We start from the raw sequence: 22,486 nt of genomic DNA, 5'->3' as shown, positions 1-22,486 counted from the left end.
ATGTTGATTATGTTACATGGTAGAGGTATTAGTTGCCCTCTTGGGTAGTAATTATACTGAAATATAGAAATGTATCAAACCTACCGGTATTTAAACTTACACAATATTGCATGTCAATTATATCTCAATTTTAAGAAAGAATAAAAGTCCATTTACAAATTAAAGGTATGTGCTTGACAGTCCCATGGCTTATAGTGACAGACATCTCAAACATCTGCAGCATCCCCAGGCTGATTGTGATGTAGAAGAGAGTATGTGGTAGTTTGTGAAAACCAATTCATCTAAATGATGTTTCAGGAATTTTTAGATTTTTCTACAATTTTACCTCTTTCCCAATAAAGATTTAAATTTTTTTTTTTTTTTTAAAATCAAGCCAACTACTTAGGGTCATTAATTAGGATCATTTAAAATTGAGTTTGGAAAATCCTGTTGTAATTTGTGTGCAGTTCTCAAATTGACATGACCATGTCACACTTGTGATCATGTTGAGTACACTTGGCTCCGGTTCTGTGATTCCTATACAGATGGTTAGGTGTTATCGTCTCTTGTTCTCTTCATTCGCCTTATGTGATTTCCTTTACAAGGTCTGTCAGTCAGCCTTTTTCATTATGATGATATGTAACAACGTCAAAATCTCAGACTTACACCAAAGGACTTGTTACCTTGCTCGTGGGTCTGTGTTGTTTCCTTGGACTCAGGTATTAATAGCTTCAGGCTATGTTCAGGGCTGCTCCATGGGTCTCTTCTGGGATTCATGCTGAATGCATAGTGACTGCTTATATATATTTCCTTGTGGCAATGGCAGAAGTAGAGGAGGGCCCAACCCATTTTAAGTCTATACTTGTATTACTGATTGAAGGCGGGAGAAGAAGGGGACGACAGAGGATGATATGGTTGGATGGCATCACCGACTCAATGAACAGGAGTTTGGGTAAACTCCAGGAGTTGGTGATGGACTGGGAGGCCTGGTGTGCTGCAGTCCATGGGGTCACAAAGAAGGACACGACTGAGTGACTGAACTGAACTGTATTACTGTTAGTGATATCCCATTGAAAAAGTGCTTTTCACAGGGCCAAATCTGAGGTTAAGGGATTGTTGTGGTGAAAAGGAAAAACAAGGAATGAGTTTTTCTCTTTCCTTTTCCTGAGAACAAAGAAGAAAAAGAGAACAGGGGCAGGCCTGAACGTTCCTAGTTTTTTACTTCAACTGCTCCTAACTCTGCATGTCTGTAACTAACTTTGCTTTTCTGCCTCCTCACTCTGAATGTCTATAACTGAGTTTGCTTTTCTGCCCCCTAACTCTGCGGGAGCTACAATTCATATTTTTTCCTTTGTCTCTATTCTGAATATATCCCCTATCTGGTGTTTACCCTTACAACACCCTTCTGCTTGTAGTTACATATCAGAAAGAAGGCCTCAGAGCCACTAACTGCCAGACTGAATTCTTGTGTTACTGACTCCAGTTTATGACTGTTTTTGAAACAATGCAAGAGGAAGAAATCAAGATCCTATCATCTTTTTCCTCATCAATGACTGCTACCACCAGCCCTTGCCCCTAGATTCCTCATGGGGGCGGGGGGACACAGTTCTTGAGGCATGCGAATACTGTGTTCCCCTTTCTGCCAGCTGAGAGTTAAAGCCACCTTTCTATTTCTTCCAAACTCTGTCTCTGTATTTTTTCGTTTGGCTTCAGTGGGCAGAGAAGACCAAGATTTTGGCCAGCAACAGGATGGGGCAGTACCTTCCACACACTACTGGAATATGGCAAGGATGTATGATACTACTACAGGAGAGTGACAAATTGAGACTACTATTTACTGCATAGACTTAAATTATATGTTGTATTTGGAGCTTGTTTTTTTTCCTCTTTTGGTTTCCATTTTTATAAGGCAACTGGTCTTTTCTGTGCCTTTTAAATAAAATGCTTTTTTCATTGGAGACTTTTCCTCCCAGATAGCTCTGCATGAGTTTTATGGGCATGGGATACTTTGCTTTTGCTCCACATAGAATGTTGGGTTGGAAGGTGCCTTAAAGGTTCAGGTCTATCACTTTGCAGGTCAGAAAACTGAAGTCCAAAGAGGTTAGGCAAATAGCATAAGAACACACAGCTCGCTAATGACAACGTGTTTTCCCGTGCAAAGTGAGAAGCAGGACATTTTAAAGTTCCTTTTTCCTTTTGACCCTTATGTCCTATCTCATTCTATGCCAGTTCCCAGTGCCACCTCCCTGGGAGGAGTCCAACTGGCCTGCCTATGTTGGAAACACTGAACACAGAGTAATAGTTGGCCAGGGCAGAGGGAGCGTGAATGAGCGCTGCTTCCCCCGCTGCTGTCACTTGGCCAGCGGGCAGTGTCTTTCCTCCCCAACAGATGTGGCAGAGCCCCAAGCTCTGGGCAAGAGGCACAGGTCTTCTGAAGGTCAGGTTGACGACCTCTCTCCGAGAATGCCTTTTAAAATGGTTCCATGAATCCTTAAGGTTGCTGGGAGATGATAGCAAGGTACTTTGTGTGGACACTTGAGCATGATTTCAAAAGGCCTTTGGTGTGAGAGTCATGGAATGAATTTTGAGATGATTTGTGTAAGTGCAAGTGCAAATTAATGTGTTTCCATATTTTAATGGAGCAGCAAGAGCACATCCACCTTGTAGGTGTGTATAAAATTGTTAATAGTTTCATCTGTGTCACCTATCCTCTAAGATTCCCAGCGAAATTCCCAGTACCTCATCATCAGGTAATATTTATGAACTGTGTGTCTGTGTGTCTATAAGCTCCTCAGCTTGATGCTTAACTGCTTCATTGGTTTCCTTCCATCTGCTATGGCCAGGAGCCAGCTGTGCCTCCTTGTTTCATTCTGCACATATGGTGCTTTAGAATGACACTATTTACATGAAAATTAAAAAAAAAAAAACAACCATTGTTTGGAGGAAGAACCAAAATCCAGTTGATTGTTTTGCTATCTGAGAAATTCCTTTCATTACCTATCCATTCTTTTTTTTTTTTTTTAAAACCTATCTATTCCCTTGTGGCTCAGTGGTGAGGGATCTGCCTACAATGCGGGAGACCTGGGTTCGATCCCTGGCTTGGGAAGATCCCCTGGAGATGGGAAAGGCTACCCACTCCAGTATTCTGGCCTAGAGAATTCCATGGACTATACAGGGTAGCAAAGAGTCAGACTCGACTGAGCGACTTTCATTTCACTTCACTTTCTTCAGATCAGATCAGTCGCTCAGTCGTGTCCAACTCTTTGCAACCCCATGAATCGCAGCACGCCAGGCCTCCCTGTCCATCACCAACTCCCGGAGTTCACTCAGACTCATGTCCATCGAGTCAGTGATGCCATCCAGCCAACTCATCCTCTGTCGGCCCCTTCTCCTCTTGCCCCCAATCCCTCCCAGCATCAGAGTCTTTTCCAATGAGTCAACTCTTCGCATGAGGTGGCCAAAGTACTGGAGTTCAGCTTTAGCATCATTCCTTCCAAAGAAATCCCAGGGCTGATCTCCTTTAGAATGGACTGGTAGGATCTCCTTGCAGTCCAAGGGACTCTCAAGAGTCTTCTCCAACACCACAGTCCAAAAGCATCAATTCTTCAGTGCTCAGCCTTCTTCACAGTCCAACTCTCACATCCATACATGACCACAGGAAAAACCATAGCTTTGACTAGACGGACCTTTGTTGGCAAAGTAATGTCTCTGCTTTTGAATATGCTATCTAGGTTGGTCATAACTTTCCTTCCAAGGAGTAAGCGTCTTTTAATTTCATGGCTGCAGTCACCATCTGCAGTGATTTTGGAGCCCAGGAAAATAAAGTCTGACACTGTTTCCACTGTTTCCCCTCTATTTGCCATGAAGTGATGGGACCAGATGCCATGATCTTCGTTTTCCGAATGTTGAGTTTTAAGCCAACTTTTTCACTCTCCACTTTTCACGTTCATCAAGAGGCTTTTGAGTTCCTCTTCACTTTCTGCCATAAGGGTGGTGTCATCTGCATATCTGAGGTTATTGATATTTCTCCCAGCAATCTTGATTCCAGCTTGTGCTTCTTCCAGCCCAGCGTTTCTCATGATGTACTCTGCATAGAAGTTAAATAAGCAGGGTGACAATATACAGCCTTGACGAACTCCTTTTCCTATTTGGAACCAGTCTGTTGTTCCATGTCCAGTTCTAACCGTTGCTTCCTGACCTGCATACAAATTTCTCAAGAGGCAGATCAGGTGGTCTGGTATTCCCATCTCTTTCAGAATTTTCCACAGTTGATTGTGATCCACACAGTCAAAGGCTTTGGCATAGTCAATAAAGTAGAAATAGATGTTTTTCTGGAATTCTCTTGCTTTTTCCATGATCCAGCAGATGTTGGCAATTTGATCTCTAGCTCCTCTGCCTTTTCTAAAACCAGCTTGAACATCAGGAAGTTCACAGTTCACATATTGCTGAAGCCTGGCTTGGAGAATTTTAAGCATTACTTTACTAGCGTGTAAAGTAATGCTTAAAATTCTAGATAGCAACCAACCTGGATAGCATATTCAAAAGCAGAGACATTACTTTGCCAACAGAGGTTTGTCTAGTCAAAGCTATGGTTTTTCCTGTGGTCATGTATGGATGTGAGAGTTGGACTGTGAAGAAGACTGAGTGCTGAAAAATTGATGCTTTTGAACTGTGGTGTTGGAGAAGACTCTTGAGAGTCCCTTGGACTGCAAGGAGATCCAACCAGTCCATTCTGAAGGAGATCAGCCCTGGGATTTCTTTGGAGGGAATAATGCTAAAGCTGAAACTCCAGTACTTTGGCCACTTCATGCGAAGAGTTGACTCATTGGAAAAGACCCTGATGCTGGGAGGGATTGGGGCAAGAGGAGAAGGGGACGACAGAGGATGAGTTGGCTGGATGGCATCACTGACTCGATGGACATGAGTCTGAGTGAACTCCGGGAGTTGGTGATGGACAGGGAGGCCTGGCGTGCTGCGATTCATGGGGTCGCAAAGAGTCAGACACGACTGAGTGACTGATCTGGTCTGATCTGATCTTACTAGCATGTGAGATGAGTGCAATTGTGTGGTAGTTTGAGCATTCTTTGGCATTGCCTTTTTTTGGGATTGGAACGAAAACTGACTTTTTCCAGTCCTGTGGCCACTGCTGAGTTTTCCAGATTTGCTGGCATATTGAGTGCAGCACTTTCACAGCATCATCTTTCAGAATTTGGAATAGCTCAACTGGAATTCTATCATCTCCACTAGCTTTGTTCATAGTGATGCTTTCTAAGGCCCACTTGACTTCACATTCCAGGATGTCTGGCTCTAGGTCTGTGATCACACCATCATGATTATCTGGGTCGTGAAGATCTTTTTTGTACAGTTCTGTGTATTCTTGCCATCTCTTCTTAATATCTTCTGCTTCTGTTAGGTCCATACCATTTCTGTCCTTTATTGAGCCCATCTTTGCATGAAATGTTCCTTTGGTATCTCTGATTTTCTTGAAGAGATCTCTAGTCTTTCCCATTCTGTTGTTTTCCTCTATTTCTTTGCATTGATCGCTGAAGAAGGCTTTATTATATGATTTTGATCTGATATGTTACATTGATGTCAATTTGAGACAAGTTGCATAAATAGGATGATAATACTTCTAATCATCTATAACTTTGAAAAAAGTTATATAAAAATGAAAATTCACAGATCAGAATTAGTAGTTTATTTTGCAGTTGGTGATCAAGCAAAGGCTAATGACCTGTTGACAATAAGAAATGATTATTTATCAGAAATGAAACTTGCAATTCAAGGGTGGAGACTTTTACTCTGTAGAAATAAAAAGTTAAATATTTTTATTGTTACTTTTATAATTATTCACAAGTTCACTGTAGAAGTATTTTATACTGTAATTTATGCACCACTTTAAATAATTTACTTAGAAATTGATGTCTTATTTCTTTATATTCCTTTTTCAAAGGTGTGAGATTGGATCTTTTCTATCGAGTTGCTTCTAGTCCAATTGATTTCTGAGTCACTTTTCGGCAGTTGATATTTCCAACAGAATCTATAGTGCTGTGTCATGAATATATATATATTTTTTAATTGTGCTGAACCACCACATGGCCAGATTGGTTAAATGACTTGAATGTGTAAAGGTGGCCAGAAATTCTGATGACTTCACTGTGGTCAGTTGGATCATTTGAAGTTGCTGCTGCTAAATCAACTCAGTTGTGTCCGACTCTGTGTGACCCCATAGACGGCAGCCCACTAGGCTGCCCCTTCCCTGGGATTCTCCGGGCAAGAACACTGGAGTGGGTTGCCATTTCCTTCTCCAGTGCATGAAAGTGAAAAGTGAAAGTGAAGTCGCTCAGTTGTGTCTGACTCTTAGCGGCCCCATGGACTGCAGCCTACCAGGCTCCTCCGTCCATGCGATTTTCCAGGCAAGAGTACTAGAGTGGGGTGCCATTGCCTTCTCCATCATTTGAAGTTAACAAGGTGCAAACTCTTGAATCTTTTTTTCGTTTTTTTCTTTATATACATTGGGGCCTCAGTGAATGCTTCCTAAATGAATGAAGTCTTTGAGTTTTTTTTAGTTTACTTAAGAGTAATTTGAGGGCTGAGAACACTCATGAAAGCTATAGACACAAAAGATGAAAGTTTGCATGCCAAGGCTTCTGTTTTCCCCTTGATCCAAATCTGGCAGGTATCTGAAGTTGTAGCCATATATACAACCAGGCTAGGGAAGACGATGGCTACATTTAATGGAAATGTTAGCAGCTAACTTACAAAATGCCAATATGTGTGATTAAGTGTACAATCTCTTTTAAATCCTGTTAGAACCCTTTGAGGCAAGGAGCTCATTTACTCTTTTAACAGATGAGGAAATTTGGTTTCCAGAAATAATGTAATTTGTTCAAAGTTATGTACCTAGTAAACAGTAGAACAGATATCCTCTGAATTTCACCAACATATTCAAGATTTCTGGTCTTTTCATTAATCTTTGATACCAATATGGTATTATAGTTGAATCCTTAGAAGTTCATTTGTTTTTTTGGTTGGGAGTGGGGGAGTGTGTTTTATCTGTGCATCTGAAGCACGCAGTCTTGTAGTTTTATTCATATTGTTTGAAGGGTATTACAGTCATAACATTTTTAGAACATACCCAAAGAGGCCTTTTTGTCCTAGGTCCAGTGGCCAGAATGATAAATGAAATGGGAAATCTTTTTCTTTTTTATTAGTTTATTTTTTATTGAAGGATAATTGCTTTATAGAATTTTGCTGTTTTCTGTCAAACCTCAACATGAATCAGCCATAGGTATACATATATCCCCTCCTTTTAGAAACTCCCTCCCATCTCCTTTCCCATCCCATTCCTCTAGGTTGATACAGAGCCCCTGTTTGAGTTTCCTGAGCCATACAACAAATTCCCATTGGCTATCTGTTTTACGTATGGTAATGTAAGTTTCCGTGTGAAGCCCAAGCCAAAGGGTGAGTTAAAATGAGCCACATGAAGCCACAGTTGTGGTGATGTGTTCACAGCTGCTGTGAAAAAGGAAGTTGGAAAAGACCATTTGAGAAATGAACATAGAAAAGGAGAAACAATATGATTTTTCTCAGGTATACTCCTTTCATCATGAATGGTACTCTGTTTATCAGAGGTCCCAAAACACATTCCTCAGATTTGGGAAGTTATGTAGTAGTTGAAATGTTTAGAGAATACCCTTTCCTGCTTTTCAGATACAAGTTTCTATTAAAAAAAATTCATACACCTTGGTTTTGTTGGGTGCTAAAAAAAAAAAAAAAGCAGTTTCTCAACTGTGGCCTCATTTTATTTTGGGGAAAGCAGGCAGAGGAGTTCTCATTAAAGTGGCTGTGTCATCCATCAACCAGAATGGCCCGAGGCCAGAAGTTGGGGGTACTACCACTGTTGCCATCTAGGTTCAGTTGTGATGTCTGGCATCATCCCAGAGATAGTTCATGTCATATAATACTCCAGGTAACTGAACCCTATGGTTTTCAGGTGGCTCAGTGGTAAACAATCTGCTTGGAAATTCTTGGAAAGATGGGTTCTGGGAAATTTATTTATTGTTGGCATGATTTGAATACATGGTTTCTGTGACTAATGCATACTGGCTTCTGAGAAACTCCATTTGAGATGCTGAGGACAACATGGCACTGACTGTATGAAATCTGCTTTCACAAAGTAATTGGCAATTGTCACACTTAAGGACCCGTCAATTAGTTTCACATTTCAGGTCATCTTAGAGGGATTCTCTGGAGCCTCTTTTGCCACAATTTCTGTTTAAAAAGACTGTTCTTTTTTGTTGTTGTTGTTTTCATATTTTAAATTAAATTTATTTTTAATTGAAGAATAATTGTGTTACTGTATTGTTTGTTTCTGCCAAGCATCAACATGAATCAGCCATAGGTATAACTGTGTCACCTCCCTTTTGAACATCTTTCCCGCCTTCCTCCCCATCCCACCCCTCTGGGTTGTTATAGAGCCCTGGTTTTGAGTTTCCTGAGTCATACGGCAAATTCCCATTGGCTGTCTGTTTTACATATGGTAGTGTGTGTTACTCTCTCCATACATCCTACCCTCTCCTTTCTCTCCCCAACTCGTGTCCATAAATAAATCTGTTCTCTATGTCTGTCTCCATTGCTGCCCTGGAAATAGGTTAATCAGTACTATCTTTCTAGATTCCATATGTATGTGTTAGTATGCAATATTTGCTTTTCTCTTTCTGACTTCACTCTATATAATAGGCTCTGGGTTCATCTACCTCATTAGGACTGACTAAAATGCATTCCTTTTTATGGCTGAATAATATTTCACTGCCTCTTTCTCCATTCATCTGTCCGTGGACATCTAGGTTGCTTCTATGTCCTAGCTATTGTAAATAGTGCTGCAAAGAACATTGGGGTACATGTGTCTTTTTCAATTTTATTTTTCTCGGGATATATGCCTGGTAGTGGTATTGCTGGGTCATAAGGTGGTTCTGTTTCTAGTATTTTAAAGGAATTTCCATGCTGTCTTCCATAGTGGCTATATCAATTTACCTTCCCACCAACAGTGCAAGAGGGTTCTCTTTTCTTCACACCCTGTCCAGCATTTATGGTTGGTAGACTTTGTGATGATGGCCATTCTGACTGGTGTGAGGTGATATCTCATTGTAGTTTTGACTTGCATTTGTCTAATAATGAGCAATGTTGAACATTTTTTCTTGTGTTTATTAGGCATCTATATGTCTTCTTTGGGGAAATGTCTGTTTAGGTTTAGAAAGACTATTGTTTACACAGCTGTTTTTTTTGAGATGAGTAGCTAAAATCTGTGATGCAAAAGTTATAGCTAAATACACTGGTCTGGCTTTCCTGATAAAAGATGTCCCTTAACTGTGGCAGAGAAAAAAAGCACAAGCCTTAATGACATGGGTATGAATTCTGGCTTTGTCTCATACTGACAGGCTTGTTTGTTTCCCAGCTTTATTCTATACGGGGCTTCCCTTGTGGCTCAGCTGGTAAAGAATCCGCCGGCAATGTGGGAGACCTGAGTTCAGTCTCTGGGTTGAGAAAATCCCCTGGAGAAGGGAAATGCTACCCACTCCAGTATTCTGGCCTGGAGAATTCCTTGGACTGTATAGTGCGTGGTGTTGCAAAGACTCAGACATGACTGAGTGACTTGCACGTCACTTCACTTTGTCGTATACTAGCTTAAGACCTCAACAGGCTGTTGCTTGTTGCCTCATCTGTAGCATTGATCCAAGGGTAATTTCCCTGTGGTATATGTACCTAATGCATATTCCTTGAGCATAGTAAGTGCTCAATAAAAACTCGCTGATACTATTTAACATACATCAAGGAAGACTGTTGTCTTCTGGGAAGTAGCAAATAGTCTGGTTTCCCTCTATTTTTTATTCCAGAATTTATTTTCTTGAAATTTGGCCATGAACACTACATTTACTTCTGTGATCTGGAAGAAAAAATTTGAGAAAAGTGTTCCCCCTCCTACTTATTTACTCTTCATGGCCTTTTCCTTCCTAATGAAAAAGTGACTAAGAGTCCATGTAGCATAGCATATTATATAAGCCTTGCATGTATTTCTCTGTGTTGCATCACAGGTAGGTTTTTCTATTTCTGTGCATCATCACAGGGATAGATAGGGATTGGAAAAGGGACAATAGAGCCAAAGACAATGAATGCTATACAAGGTGAAATTAATTATGAGAACATACTGTGAAGTACAGATACACCTAGAAAAACCTAATTATACAGTTTAAAAAGATACTGGACAATTTTAGAAAGTTACAGCCCATAACTTCAGAGAACCAGTGGGGGACAGGATTTATGTATATGAAATTTACCTTTCACCTTCCATTCCATGTTGACAGGAAATATCCGCCTACTAGTTCCTCCACACATGTTATTGCAGTATTTGTACAGTTTCATTACAGCTTCATAGCACCTTCGTTTGAAAGGGACTTGTAGGCTGGGGAGCATACTTTCAGCCCCACTCCTGGAAGGCAGAGGAATTTCAGACTGCATGTTAGAAATTAGTTTCTAAAGTTATTGAATGGAACTGTGGGATGTGGACACAAATGGAAATGAAGCGGGTGAAATGAAATTTTCAATCAGGTTAATTCACATGTAGCAAGTGCAGAGTTAGGGGGAAAACCTGACTTAATGGCCTTGGAGGAACTAGAGTAGGAGCAAAGTCATTAGAAGCATACGAGGTAAAATTATACTCTCTGAAATACTCCATCGATACTATAAAAGCAGTTGGAGGCCCTGAAATAATACTGGAATTGTTTATGAAATGAGGAGGAACCTGTGAGGAATCCATGGGGGGAAAGCCTGATTTGAAATTTGATATTGGCTGGTGAAGTTTTGAGTATGTTAAATACTACTGCCTCTGTTTTTCACACCAAGAAATTTGAAGTGTGGAAATCCTATCCCCTTGAGTGTGCCAGACGAAAGTTTCAGGTATTAGTCCCTCCCATGTTCTTTTTAAATTTTATTTGGCTGTGCTGGGTCTTAGCTGTGACACGTGGGGTCTTCGATCTTCTGTTACAGTGCGTGGGATCTTTAGCTGCAGCAGGCGGGATCTAATTTCCTGACCAGGGCTTGAACCTGGGCCCCCTGCAGCAGGAGCTCAGAGTCAGCCACGGGACTGCCAGGGGAGTCCCTTCTCATTGTTTTTCGACACACTGAGGTAGACACCCAACCAGATTTTATTCTTCTGTACTGTGACTTACTGGATAATAAGTTGACCTAAGATTTCCAAGCCATGTACTAGATTACTAAACATACGAAGATCCATATTCATTTTCTGGTCCGGGAGAAAGGCACCTAGGAGATTTGACAAGATAGTTCTTGCAAATCACGTATATGCAAACTCTCCTCCTGTTAACCCAACCTGCTGACAGATTCTCCTGCTGCACAGCTTGGAGAGCTCACAAGGAAGAGAGAGGCCACAGACGTGGAAAAATAACCCAGGAAGTTAAACTGCATTCGCCTTTTCCCCTACCCCTCAGAACGCTTAATTTTATACTTTATTTTTCTGGGAACTTTGATCATCAGTTATGAGATGGCCTTTAGCTTAATGATAATAACTAAGGGGCTTCTCTGTTGGTGCTAGTGGTAAAGAACCTGCCTGCCATTGCAGGAGACATAAGAGGTGCATGTTCGATCCTTGGGTCAGGAAGATTCCCTGGAAGAGGGCACAACAACTCGCTCCAGTATTTTTGCCTGGAGAATCCCATGGACAGAGTAGCCTGGTGGGCTACAGTCCCTGGAGTTGCAAAGAGTTGGACACAACCGAAGCAGCTTAGCACACACAAGTAGGAAATACAATACTTCTGGCTTCTATTAAGAAGTGAAACATGCCAGTTCTGACACCCCCCAATTTCACCCCCACCACCCTTGCAAAACAACTTCTAAATGCTAGACATTGGCCAGTGACCACACTGCATAATAATCAGACAGACGTCCCGCCATTTGCGCCTTGCACTGCCACCGCTTCATCCGACGGGAAGAGCCTTGTGACCCCCATGTCCTTACCTTTAAATTGCCCTCTGAAGTGTGCCACTGCTGAGAGGTATTTACGAGACTGTCCCCTCACTAGTGCAGGCTTCCATCTCACTGTTCCAAATGGATAGCCTAGGACCCCCATCTACGGAACTAATCACTGGATTAGTGCTTTTCTAGGTTTGTTTTTTTCTGTGAGGTTTTTTTTTTTTTTTTTTTTTTGGCTGCTGCTGTTGTACTTTGTCTTCTACATTCAGAACTGGGATCCTTGGCAAAGGAGGCAGATGGTGTTTTTAAATGGTTAATGCAAAGCATTAGTGAAATATTGAAAATATGGCTGCTCTTTTTCAAAAAAGGATCACCCTTAGGCTATGGGAAATTGTGGTCAAAATCCACTTAAAAGTTATATTACATTAGATCTCACAAAGAGAGAAGCAAAAACTCATATTCATTTCTTTCAAAACCCCCACTTAAAGCACTGTTACAGAATCTCTAAGCACCTCAGCAACACTGTACCAGGCACCCTTTGTCCACATTTCTGTACTTTTCACAGGGGCCTTGTAGTCAGTGATGGGATGGCTCATCCAGCACTTAGTCTTTCTGGTTGAATGCCTGCTTGCCTTTGTGGTTCCGTGCAGCCTTTGTTCAGAGATTTCTTACTAGAAGCCACATTCGCCTTCCAGAATGAAAAGGGCAGGTTCCATTCACTAAATGTTAAATAGGTAAAATGTTGGATGTGTGACATGGAACTTAATGGGATTATTTTATGAATTTTTAGCTGATTGCATCTGTAGAGATTCAGAGCCCAGTCTTGCATCTCTATGGAAGAATGTTGAATAGTCTGGCATGTACTCCTCTGAGAATAAATTCACCTGGCTTGCATAGAGGCACTTTCAAGGAAAACATGCACATCAGGTCTTGTGGCTGAGCTGAAAGAAATAATGTTATGAAAATGAAGGTCCTGTGGGTAAGTTGGGGCCATGACTGCTCTTGCCCAGCTGGGCGGCTGGGGTTTATTAACACAGTAATGAGGCAGAGCGGCAGAATGGCTTAGTAGGGTTTTGTTTTTTTAAAGGACCAGTGGCTTAGTAGGATTTTCTGTTTTTAAGGACCAGCTTTTTGTTTCATTGATTTTCTCTATATACCTGTTTTCAATTTCATTTATTTATGCTATTATCTTTATTATTAACATCCTTTGGGTTTATTTTCTTCTCCTTTGTCTATTTCTTGATCCTTTCAAGACCTTTCTGCATTTCTAATGTAAGCTTTGTAAAACAATAAATTACCCTCTCAGCACTGCTTTAGGTATGTTCTACATGTTTTGATACATTGGTTTTTTAAAATTTCAGTTCTAAGCATTTTTAAAATTTCCTTTGAGACTTTCTTGTTGACCCAGGGTTATATAAAAGTGTGTTGTTTAATTTTCACGCATTTAGAGGTTGGTCTTGTTTTCTTTGTTACTGATTTTTGGTTTTATTCCATTATGATAGGAGGATACATGGTCAGATTTCATTTCTTTTAAATTTGTTAGCTTTGTCTTACTGTCATGGATATGGACTATCTTAGTTAATGTTCCCTGAGTGAGTTTTTTAAATGTGTTCTGCCATTGTTCACCGTAGTGCTCTATGTGCGGCAGTTAGATCACACCTGTTGATTGTATTTTGCAGATCTTGTATGTTCTTACTGATTTTCTGTCTCCTAGTTAAATCAGTTGGTTAGAGGGGAGTATCAGAGTTCCACGATATAACTGTGGATTAGCCTTTTTCTCCTTTCAGCTCTGTCCACGTTTTTGTTTTATATTTATTAAGGCTGTGTTGTTTAGAGTTAGACAAGATTTAGCAACTAAACAGCAACAAAGTTGTGCTTGGTGATCTGCATTCAGGATCCACTTTCAGGATATTTATGTCTTCTGGGTGGATGGATCCTTCAGTCCTTATTAGTGCCCTTCTTTGTCTCTAGTAATTTTCATTTCTCTTAAGTGTGCCTTATTAGATATTAATATAGTCCCTCCTGCTCTTCAAAATTAATATTTGCATGGTAGTCTTTCCCCAGTGTTTTACTTTTGACCTAAATATTGTTGAATTTGAAGTAAATTTCTTACAAATGGCATATAGATGAAGTATGTTTTACTCTTCCACTCTGCCTCTCTTTTGATTGGTGTTCCATTCAGTCACTCAGTTGTGTCCAACTCTTTGCGACCCCATGGGCTGCAGCACACCAGGTTTCCCTGTCCATCACCAACTCCTGGAACATACTCCAAACTCATGAACATCAAGTTGGTAATGCCATCCAACCATCTCATCGTCTGTCATCCCCTTCTCCTCCTGCCTTCAATCTTTCCCAGCATCAGGGTCTTTTCCAGTGAGTCAGTTCTTCGCATCAGGTGGCCAAAGTATTGGAGTTTCAGCTTCAGCATCAGTCCTTCCAATGAATATTCAGGACTGATTTCCTTTAGGATGGACTGGTTGGATCTCCTAGTAGTCCAAGGGACTCTCAAGAGTCTTCTCCAACACCACAGTTCAAAAGCATCAGTTCTTTGGTGCTCAGCTTTCTTTATAGTCCAACTCTCACATCCATACCTGACCACTGGAAAAACCATAGCCTTGACTAGACAGACCTTTGTTGGCAAAGTAATGTCTCTGCTTTTAAATATGCTGACTAGGTTGGTCATAGCTTTTCTTCCAAGGAGCAAGTGTCGTTTAATTTCATGGCTGTAGTCACCACCTGCAGTGATTTTGGAGCCCAAGAAAATAAAGTCTGTCACTGTTTCCATTGTTTCCCCCTCTATTTGCCATGAAGTGATGGGACCAGATGCCATGATCTTAGTTTTTTGAATGTTGAGTTTTAAGCCAACTTTTTCACTTTCCTCTTTCACTTTCATCAAGAAGCTCTTTAGTTCTTCTTCACTTTCTGCCATAAGGGTGGTGTCATTTGCATATCTGAGGTTATTGATATTTCTCCCAGCAATCTTGATTCCAGTTTGTGCTTCATCCAGCTCGGCATGTCACATGATGTATTCTACATATAAGATAAATAAGCATGGTGACAATATACAGCCTTAAGGGATTAGATCCTATAGACAGAAATAGGGATTAGATCTGATAGAGTGCCTGAAGTATGGACGGAGGTTCGTGACTTTGATTGGTATATTTAATTTTAAATTATTTGGTCTATTAATTTTTAAAGTAATTATTAGTATGCTAGAACTTGAGTTGGGAAAGCAACTTTTTATCTTCCATCTAACATTCTCTTGTTCTGTCTCCATTTTTTGTTGGACTAGAGACTACATGAAGGAAAGAAGTGATTAGCCTAGTACCTTGGCTTCACTTACCTGTGGCTTCATTAACCTGTGACTACAAAATAAATCTGGATTTCATTTTAAGTACCCAGTCATCTGGTTATCACATGCTGTGCTCATACGGGTCCCCAGTTATTTCTCAGGGCTCTGTTTGTTGTCTCATGCTCAGGAATAGGTTTCCAAGCTCTTGGGTTCTTGCCTAACCTGCCTTGACTGTCAGTGATTCTCACCATGTCCCCACATTACTGCACACAACTATCTCTGGTTACCTATATTGAGCTAAGAGAAGGGACTCCTCCTGCTCTTCTTTTTGTCCTAAGTTCTTCCCATCAGTTTCCTAAGGCAAAACAGTGACCAGACCAAGAACATTTGGTTAAGGGGTCAGTACTACGGGAGGGAAGGAGAGCCATAGAATAGCCAACAGTTACTACAAAAACTCACAAACTCAGACACTTTCACAGCATGGCTGCCCTGAGTGCATGTGCACGTTGTGTCCTGAATAGGAGATATAGGACTGAACAGGAGGTATAGCATCTAGCCCAGGAGATACATTGAGGAGGAAATCTAATTCGCTCCCAGATCATCGTGCTCTGTGTTTTGACTGGGGCTACAACTACTTGAACCTTTTCCTAAATTACACAGAGAGTTAGTGTATGGGTTTAAAGTGACCCTAGTGAACCTTTTGTTAATACCCCTCATTGTCGAGAGGATATTAGGGAACCAGAGCTTTGTTCAGCATTTAAGTCATTTGTCGCCTGTTAAATTCTCAAACTTTTCAAGACTATACTTCTTACCAAACACATTGACATAAACTTACATCCCACATTAACTTAATATTACTTGAAAGGATTTTTTTCAGTTTCCTCTGGAAATTATTTGCAAACTCATTTATGATTGGCAATAGTTTTCTTGGCAGTTGTACACTTTAAAGAATTCTTACAAAAAGAGATAATCTGACCAGTTGTTTCCAAATGTAATGACATTTTAATGAATACCAGTGTAACAATTAGTGCTGTTGATAAAATGTTACCTTTTGTAGGCATTTAATTAAGCATCTATTGATACTAATTTAGCAATTTTCTTCTGGAGTCAGTAATCCTCCCCCCACCCCCCCCCGCAATTCTAAAACATTTGTGTAGACTATTAAAATGCTTGCGTCTGTGTTTCCTTCTGTAGAATGGGTTTTGTGGGCAACTGCTGCCTAGTCCAGATCTGACTGCCCAGAACCTGAAGAGAAATTATCTTCACCTCATCTGTAAGGCCTGCTTTCTGAGTCCGTATTTGCTCACCACTTGCTTGACCCTTTTCCAGGACAACTGATGGCATGAGCATCAACTCCTTTACAGGCAATTCCATCTCCATCCACACATGTGCCTTGCCCTTTTGCCTTCCAAAAACATCAGATTATAGTGGTGTAGCGTATATACATTTCCCTAGATTTGGACTTTCCTGTATTGAATAATATCATGTGTAGGAAATAAGTGGTCTAGTCCACTTAAAATCATTGTTTCACCATTTATCAACTCCTTGAGGTCAAGGACATAGTCTAGCACATAGGCATGCAGTACATGTTTGTAAATATTTAAATATTTTTAATAAAAATAATCTAAAACAGTGCTGAGGATTTCTAATAAATTTTTTCTTTTAAAAATGACGCCTGTCACGAATGACATGCTTTGGATTAAGGCCTCTTTAAGGTACTTTCTAGCATAAGCATTTATGCATTGATACTCTGCCCTAGGGAACCACTGCTCTAGGAAAACAAATATATTTATACTATAATATAAAAATATAAAATATTCTAAAGGTGTTCTGAAGTGCTGAAAGAACAGCTGAATATACATTTTATGTTTCTATAGATGTTTCAATCCAAACAAATAAAAATATTTAAATTAAAAAAAAAATGACTTCAAGTTTGAGAATCTCTGCTTTAAAGATAGTGTTGATATTTGGCAAAACTAATACAATTATGTAAAGTTTAAAAATAAAATAAAATTGAAGAGCAAAAAAAATAAATAAAGATAGTGTTATCTACAAAGCTATCACTCTGTCCACCCATGAGACAAAAGTTTGCATTGTTGGATGGAACGCCAACAAGCTTCTTAGAATGGCAGCCTCAAAACCTCCCTGTTTTTAGAAAGGAGTCTTTGCGATATTTTTGTCTAACTGGAAGTCCATTAGCTTTCCTTGGCTTGAACCAAAGGTTCATTTGCCACAAAGGATAATCAAATGCTTACACTTTGTTAAAGTGGCATAAAACTGCTTGCAACTTTCAAATGGTATGTTTTTCAGTTTTCCCCCATGTAGGGTTTTAAAAATTCCTAGAACTCAGTAACAGTCAGGGTCACTTTGATAAGAAGGCAATTTAGAATTCTTGAAAGGAGGGGAAAGCTTAAGCTGGGAAGTACTTCAAAACTTTTTATTAATTTCAGATATTTATGCTGAAAATTACTATTTCATAAATGAGCTGTGAACTTGTAGACTCTAGATCATGGCCAAGAGAACTGATGGTTTGAAACAGCTGGAATTTTAGTTTATTTTTCTTATGCATAATAATTTAGGTAGATTAACTTGTAGATAGATAAAGATGGTCTTGTTCTTAGAACCACATGGCAGGGAGACCAAAAAGATGTGTGTTTTAGTCATCCATTGCTCTGTGACAAACTGTCTCAAAGCTTAGTGACTTAAAATAAAAATTAGTTATTATTTCTTATGGTTATGTGGGCTTCCCTGGTAGCTCAGACTGTAAAGAATCCACCTGCAATGTGGGATACCTGGGTTTGATCCCTGGTTTTGGAAGATCTTCTGGAGAAGGGAATAGCTACCCACTCCAGTATTCTGGCCTGGAGAATTCCATGGACTGTGTAGTCCATGGGGTCTCAAAGAGTTGGACACGACTGAACCACTTTCTCGTCACTTCTTATGGTTATGTGGGCTAACTGGTATTGGCTAGGAGATTCTTGCTTGGGGTATTTTATGCAGTTTTAGTCAAATATTAGTGAAGCCCCAATTAAGTGAAAACCCCAAATGACTCAGTTATCTAGTTGGCAGTTGATTGGGAACTCAACTAAAGCAATTGACTAAAGTGCCTACATGTAGTCTTTCCATGTGGTTTGTGCTTCATGGGGCATGGTGACTGGATTCCAAAAAGAAGCATCCCAATAGTAATTGTTCCAAGACTTCTTATGTCCTCATCCTCAGAAATCACAGAATGTCCATTTTTCTGTATTCTACTGGCCAAGCAAGTCACTAAGACCAGCTTAGATTCAATGAATGTATAATTAGATATTACCTCTTGATAAGAGTATACCAAGGTTGCATTCTGAAGTAGTAAATAAGATTAGAAATAGCGCTGTGTCTATTGGAATGTTTCCTTTAGAAAATACAAGCTACAATAATGTGAAATGGTAGATACAGTGTTTGGAAAGTGGTTGCATTTACTGTTAAAGGATTATAAATCTGCACTTTGCAAACCTGAAACACAGACAATAATATTAATGATACTTATTAATAATATATATAATATAGTTAATAAGTATATTTGCATAACATTTTCTGTGCTTCAGGCACTAATCTAAGATTTTTGTAAGTATTAAGTCATTTACTCCTCATAATAACTTAGTAGATGTTATTATAAATTTATAGAAGATGGAACTGATGCAAAGAAAGATTGTGTCACTTGCCTGGTGTTATAAAGCCAGTAAATAGCAACTATTCTGGTTCTAAAGTTTGCAGTCTCAATCATGATGCCATCTTGTCTCTGAATACTTGATTTTCTTTTACCTTAGATTTTTTAAAAATTGAAACTATTCTTTAGTGTGCCTTATTAATTGTATTAAGGAGACTAGATGTCTTTCCTTAATACTTTGTCTATAAATTAGCTACAGAAAGTAGGTTTGGCAAGGTATCTCTTGAAGCTGGTTATTTTGATATTGGCAGAAAATATTATCAAAGTATAAATTCCAAAAAGTTAAAAGCATGACTTATAGAAAATGAACACTTTTCAAAAACTTATTTAACACATTAATGATAGGAAAGTTGGTCAAAAGAGAGCTGGAGAAACACTGATTTGTTATATTAACAGAAAGGCTGTTTGAATAAGATTGATAATTTAGATTTAAAAAGTGGTTAGTGATCTACAAGCCAGTAAAACTACAACTATGCGGTTCTCTTTTCTTTTAGATAGAAATTATTGGTATCATTGGAATAATTCATTTGCATTGTTATGAGACTGACCTGAACTGACATCACTATTTTCTGCAATTAATTCCTACCTTTACAGAATTGTTAGCTGTCCTAGTCAATAACATTTTGTAGGAGGAACAAAGGTATAAATCCATAGAGAATCAGATAATGCTTGAAAGTGAAGTGAAAATGTTAGTTACTCAGTTGTGCCCTTATCTTTGTGACCCCATGGATGGTAGCCCACCAGACTCTTTGGTCCATGGAATTCTCCGGACAATAATACTAGAATGAGTTGCTGTTTCCAAGGGATCTTCCCAACCCATGGATTGAATCTGGGTCTCCTGTATTGCAGGCAGATTCCTTACTGTCTGAGCCACCAGAGTAACCCTTCAGTTCAGTTCAGTTCAGTCGCTCAGAATTGCAGCACGCCAGGCCTCCCTGTCCATCACCAACTCCCGGAGTTCACCCAAACTCTTGTCCATTGAGTCGGTGATGCCATCCAGCCATCTCATCCTCTGTCGTCCCCTTCTCCTCCTGCCCCCAATCCCTCCCAGCATCAGAGTCTTTTCCAATGAGTCAACTCTTTGCATGAGGTGGCCAAAGTACTGGAGTTTCAGCTTTAGCATCATTCCTTCCAAAGAAATCCCAGGGCTGATCTCCTTCAGAATGGACTGGTTGGATCTCCTTGCAGTCCAAGGGACTCTCAAGTGTCTTCTCCAACACCACAGTTCAAAAGCATCAATTCCTCGGCACTCAGCTTTCTTCACAGTCCAACTCTCACATCCATACATGACTACTGGAAAAACCATAGCCTTGACTAGACGGACCTTTGTTGGCAAAGTAATGTCTCTGCTTTTGAATATGCTATCTAGGTTGGTCATAACTTTCCTTCCAAGGAGTAAGTGTCTTTTAATTTCATGGCTGCAGTCACCATCTGCAGTGATTTTGGAGCCCCCAAAAATAAAGTCTGACACTGTTTCCACTGTTTCCCCATTTATTTCCCATGAAGTGATGGGACCAACCCTTGGGCAGTGCTCAATAACACCGAGCACTACACAGAAAGGAGTCTCAGTAATCCCTTTACCCCATGACCAAGTCTTAGACAATTTTTCCTTGTCTAAGCATAACAGAATAAAAATAAAAGTTCCCCAAAGACAGATACAATGAATGTTAGTTGCTTTATTTGCTATCCAGCATCAGCACTTATTCTCTTTGTTTAGGAAAGCCACCGCAGTGTGAGTCTTGGAGAGAAGCAGGGTTTCATGTTCTCTTTGAATCTGGATAGCAAGGATACAGGCTTATAAATTAGATTTGTCCAACTAGATACTCTTGCCTGAGACTCTGAAACCTGAGTGAGTGATACAAAGAAGTAATGCTGGGTTGAATTTATTTCACTGGTAGTAAGAGTTTTGCCAGCTGTGTCAGCAAAGATCCTGTCCCCGTTCCCTCCCTGCCCCTGCCACCCCCCCACCCCCACCCCCGTGCACTCAGGTTGTTCTTATGGCATAGCTTAGCAGTGGGTCTATTCTTCCAAATATCTTGCTTTCAGCTACTTTCCTAGCTAGATACTACAGCTTTCACATCAGTTCTGTGAGCTTCCTTTATTTTTTCATACGTAGCAGGAAATGGTGTCTGTGGCTTATAATCCAAAAGACTAAAGTATCTGTAGATATCTAGTCAGACTTGCCAGGTTTAACCAACATTTGTGCAGTTGTCCTCTCCTGATGAATTAGCTCTCTTTGCAAAACCTTTTATGCTTATCTCAGATGCAATTTTGTGTTTTATTTAAGGGAAAATTCCCTTAGTCTCTGGTTAAAAATATGGGCTGATAGGCATTTTCTAATTTTAAAAAATCTGCCTTATTGACTCCACGTCTCTTGAGTGTGAGAATTAGTTATGTGAAGATGAGTATAAAAGTCTGTACAAAACAGATATTTTAATGTACAATGGATAACTTTAATATTTCCTAAATCAGTGTACATTAAGAATTATTGATAATAATTTAATAATGAAGCAATAATTTACTTTTCTTGGAAGTTAATTTTCTAAACAAAATCTTCATTAACTTTCTAAATAAAGTCTTCATTATCCAGACTTTTCCAATGACCTTTTTAAGTTTTCCTGGTTATAGCTATCATCAGTCTTTAACTATCCTTGAGTCATTTTGCATCTTTTTAAGATAATGAAATAACATTAGGATATTCTACAGAATAAGTGGGCTTCCCTTATGGCTCAGGGGGTAAAGAATCCACCAGCAATTTAGGAGACACAGGTTTGATCCCTGGATGAGAAAATGGGAACCCACTCCAGTGTAAGAGGGTTTCTCCTGTCAAGAGAAATGGCATATGTTTATGTTAGGAATGGAAGAATGTCTGGTTCTGGTCAGTATGCAGTAATGAGGACCAGATTGATCTTTTTTCCTGAAATGATTAAAGGTTGGATAAAGTATGTGCAGCCACTTTTCAAGATACTGAATTTCAGGCAGTGAAGGACAGTGACCCCTCAAAGATGGAAAATAAATGGGTCAGGTCCCACAGTTACCCCCATCTTGTTGCCTGGGATGAATTTCTTATCTGCACTGCAAAAAGAGGGAATCCACAGAGTCTAACAAATTTCCTGAGTTGAGGAGATGAATTAAGAATCTAGAGAATTGGGACAAAACAATTTGGCTAGATTTCAAAGGGCAGAGTGCCAGAGAGCAGAGACCCATAGTAGAACTCAAGAGATCTGCAGAGGATTCACTTTGAGTTTTCAACTAATTACATCCCTGTGAGGAAAATACCCGGGCCAGGGAAATAGTCTTCCAAAAGGGTTACAAATATCTGAGGCTTCCATAAGATTGAGAATTCACACCAGCTATTCACACCAGCCAGATAGGAGAGCTTCCTAATTCATGGAGCAATGAGAGCGTATTCAGTAGGGTTTTGTCTCAGTAGTAGGAAATAATTAATCCTAGACTAAATACTGCTATGGTCTTGCCTAACAGATCTTAAAAGTAAGACCACCCCGCCTAAAATAAAATGG

The 22,486-nt window shown here is 39.8% G+C and overlaps 1 protein-coding gene across 33 annotated transcripts in view; it reads left to right on the top strand.

Moving 5' to 3' along the window:
* SLC35F4 (solute carrier family 35 member F4) overlaps positions 1–22,486 on the top strand; it is a 353,130-nt gene that overhangs the window by 145,848 nt on the left and 184,796 nt on the right. For 10 of the 33 annotated variants that reach the window (XR_008699471.1, XR_008699474.1, XR_008699472.1 and 7 more), the window contains exon 2: positions 12,758–12,946. The exons of 20 other annotated variants lie outside the window; for them this stretch is intronic. Coding sequence is in view for 1 of the 13 variants with exons in the window: in XM_055538173.1 (XP_055394148.1) it covers positions 12,926–12,946 (21 nt within the window). In the remaining 12 variants the exon portion in view is untranslated. Of the gene's footprint in view, positions 1–10,878; positions 10,936–12,757; positions 12,947–15,259; positions 15,399–16,453; positions 17,097–22,486 lie in introns of those variants that run through there. 3 more of the 33 variants (XR_008699475.1, XR_008699478.1, XM_055538171.1) reach the window with 3 other exon arrangements.

The sequence above is a fragment of the Bubalus kerabau genome, chromosome 10 (genome assembly GCF_029407905.1).
Source record: "Bubalus kerabau isolate K-KA32 ecotype Philippines breed swamp buffalo chromosome 10, PCC_UOA_SB_1v2, whole genome shotgun sequence".
Classification (NCBI taxonomy): Eukaryota; Metazoa; Chordata; class Mammalia; order Artiodactyla; family Bovidae; genus Bubalus; species Bubalus kerabau.
This window is presented reverse-complemented; position numbering and strand designations above follow the sequence as displayed.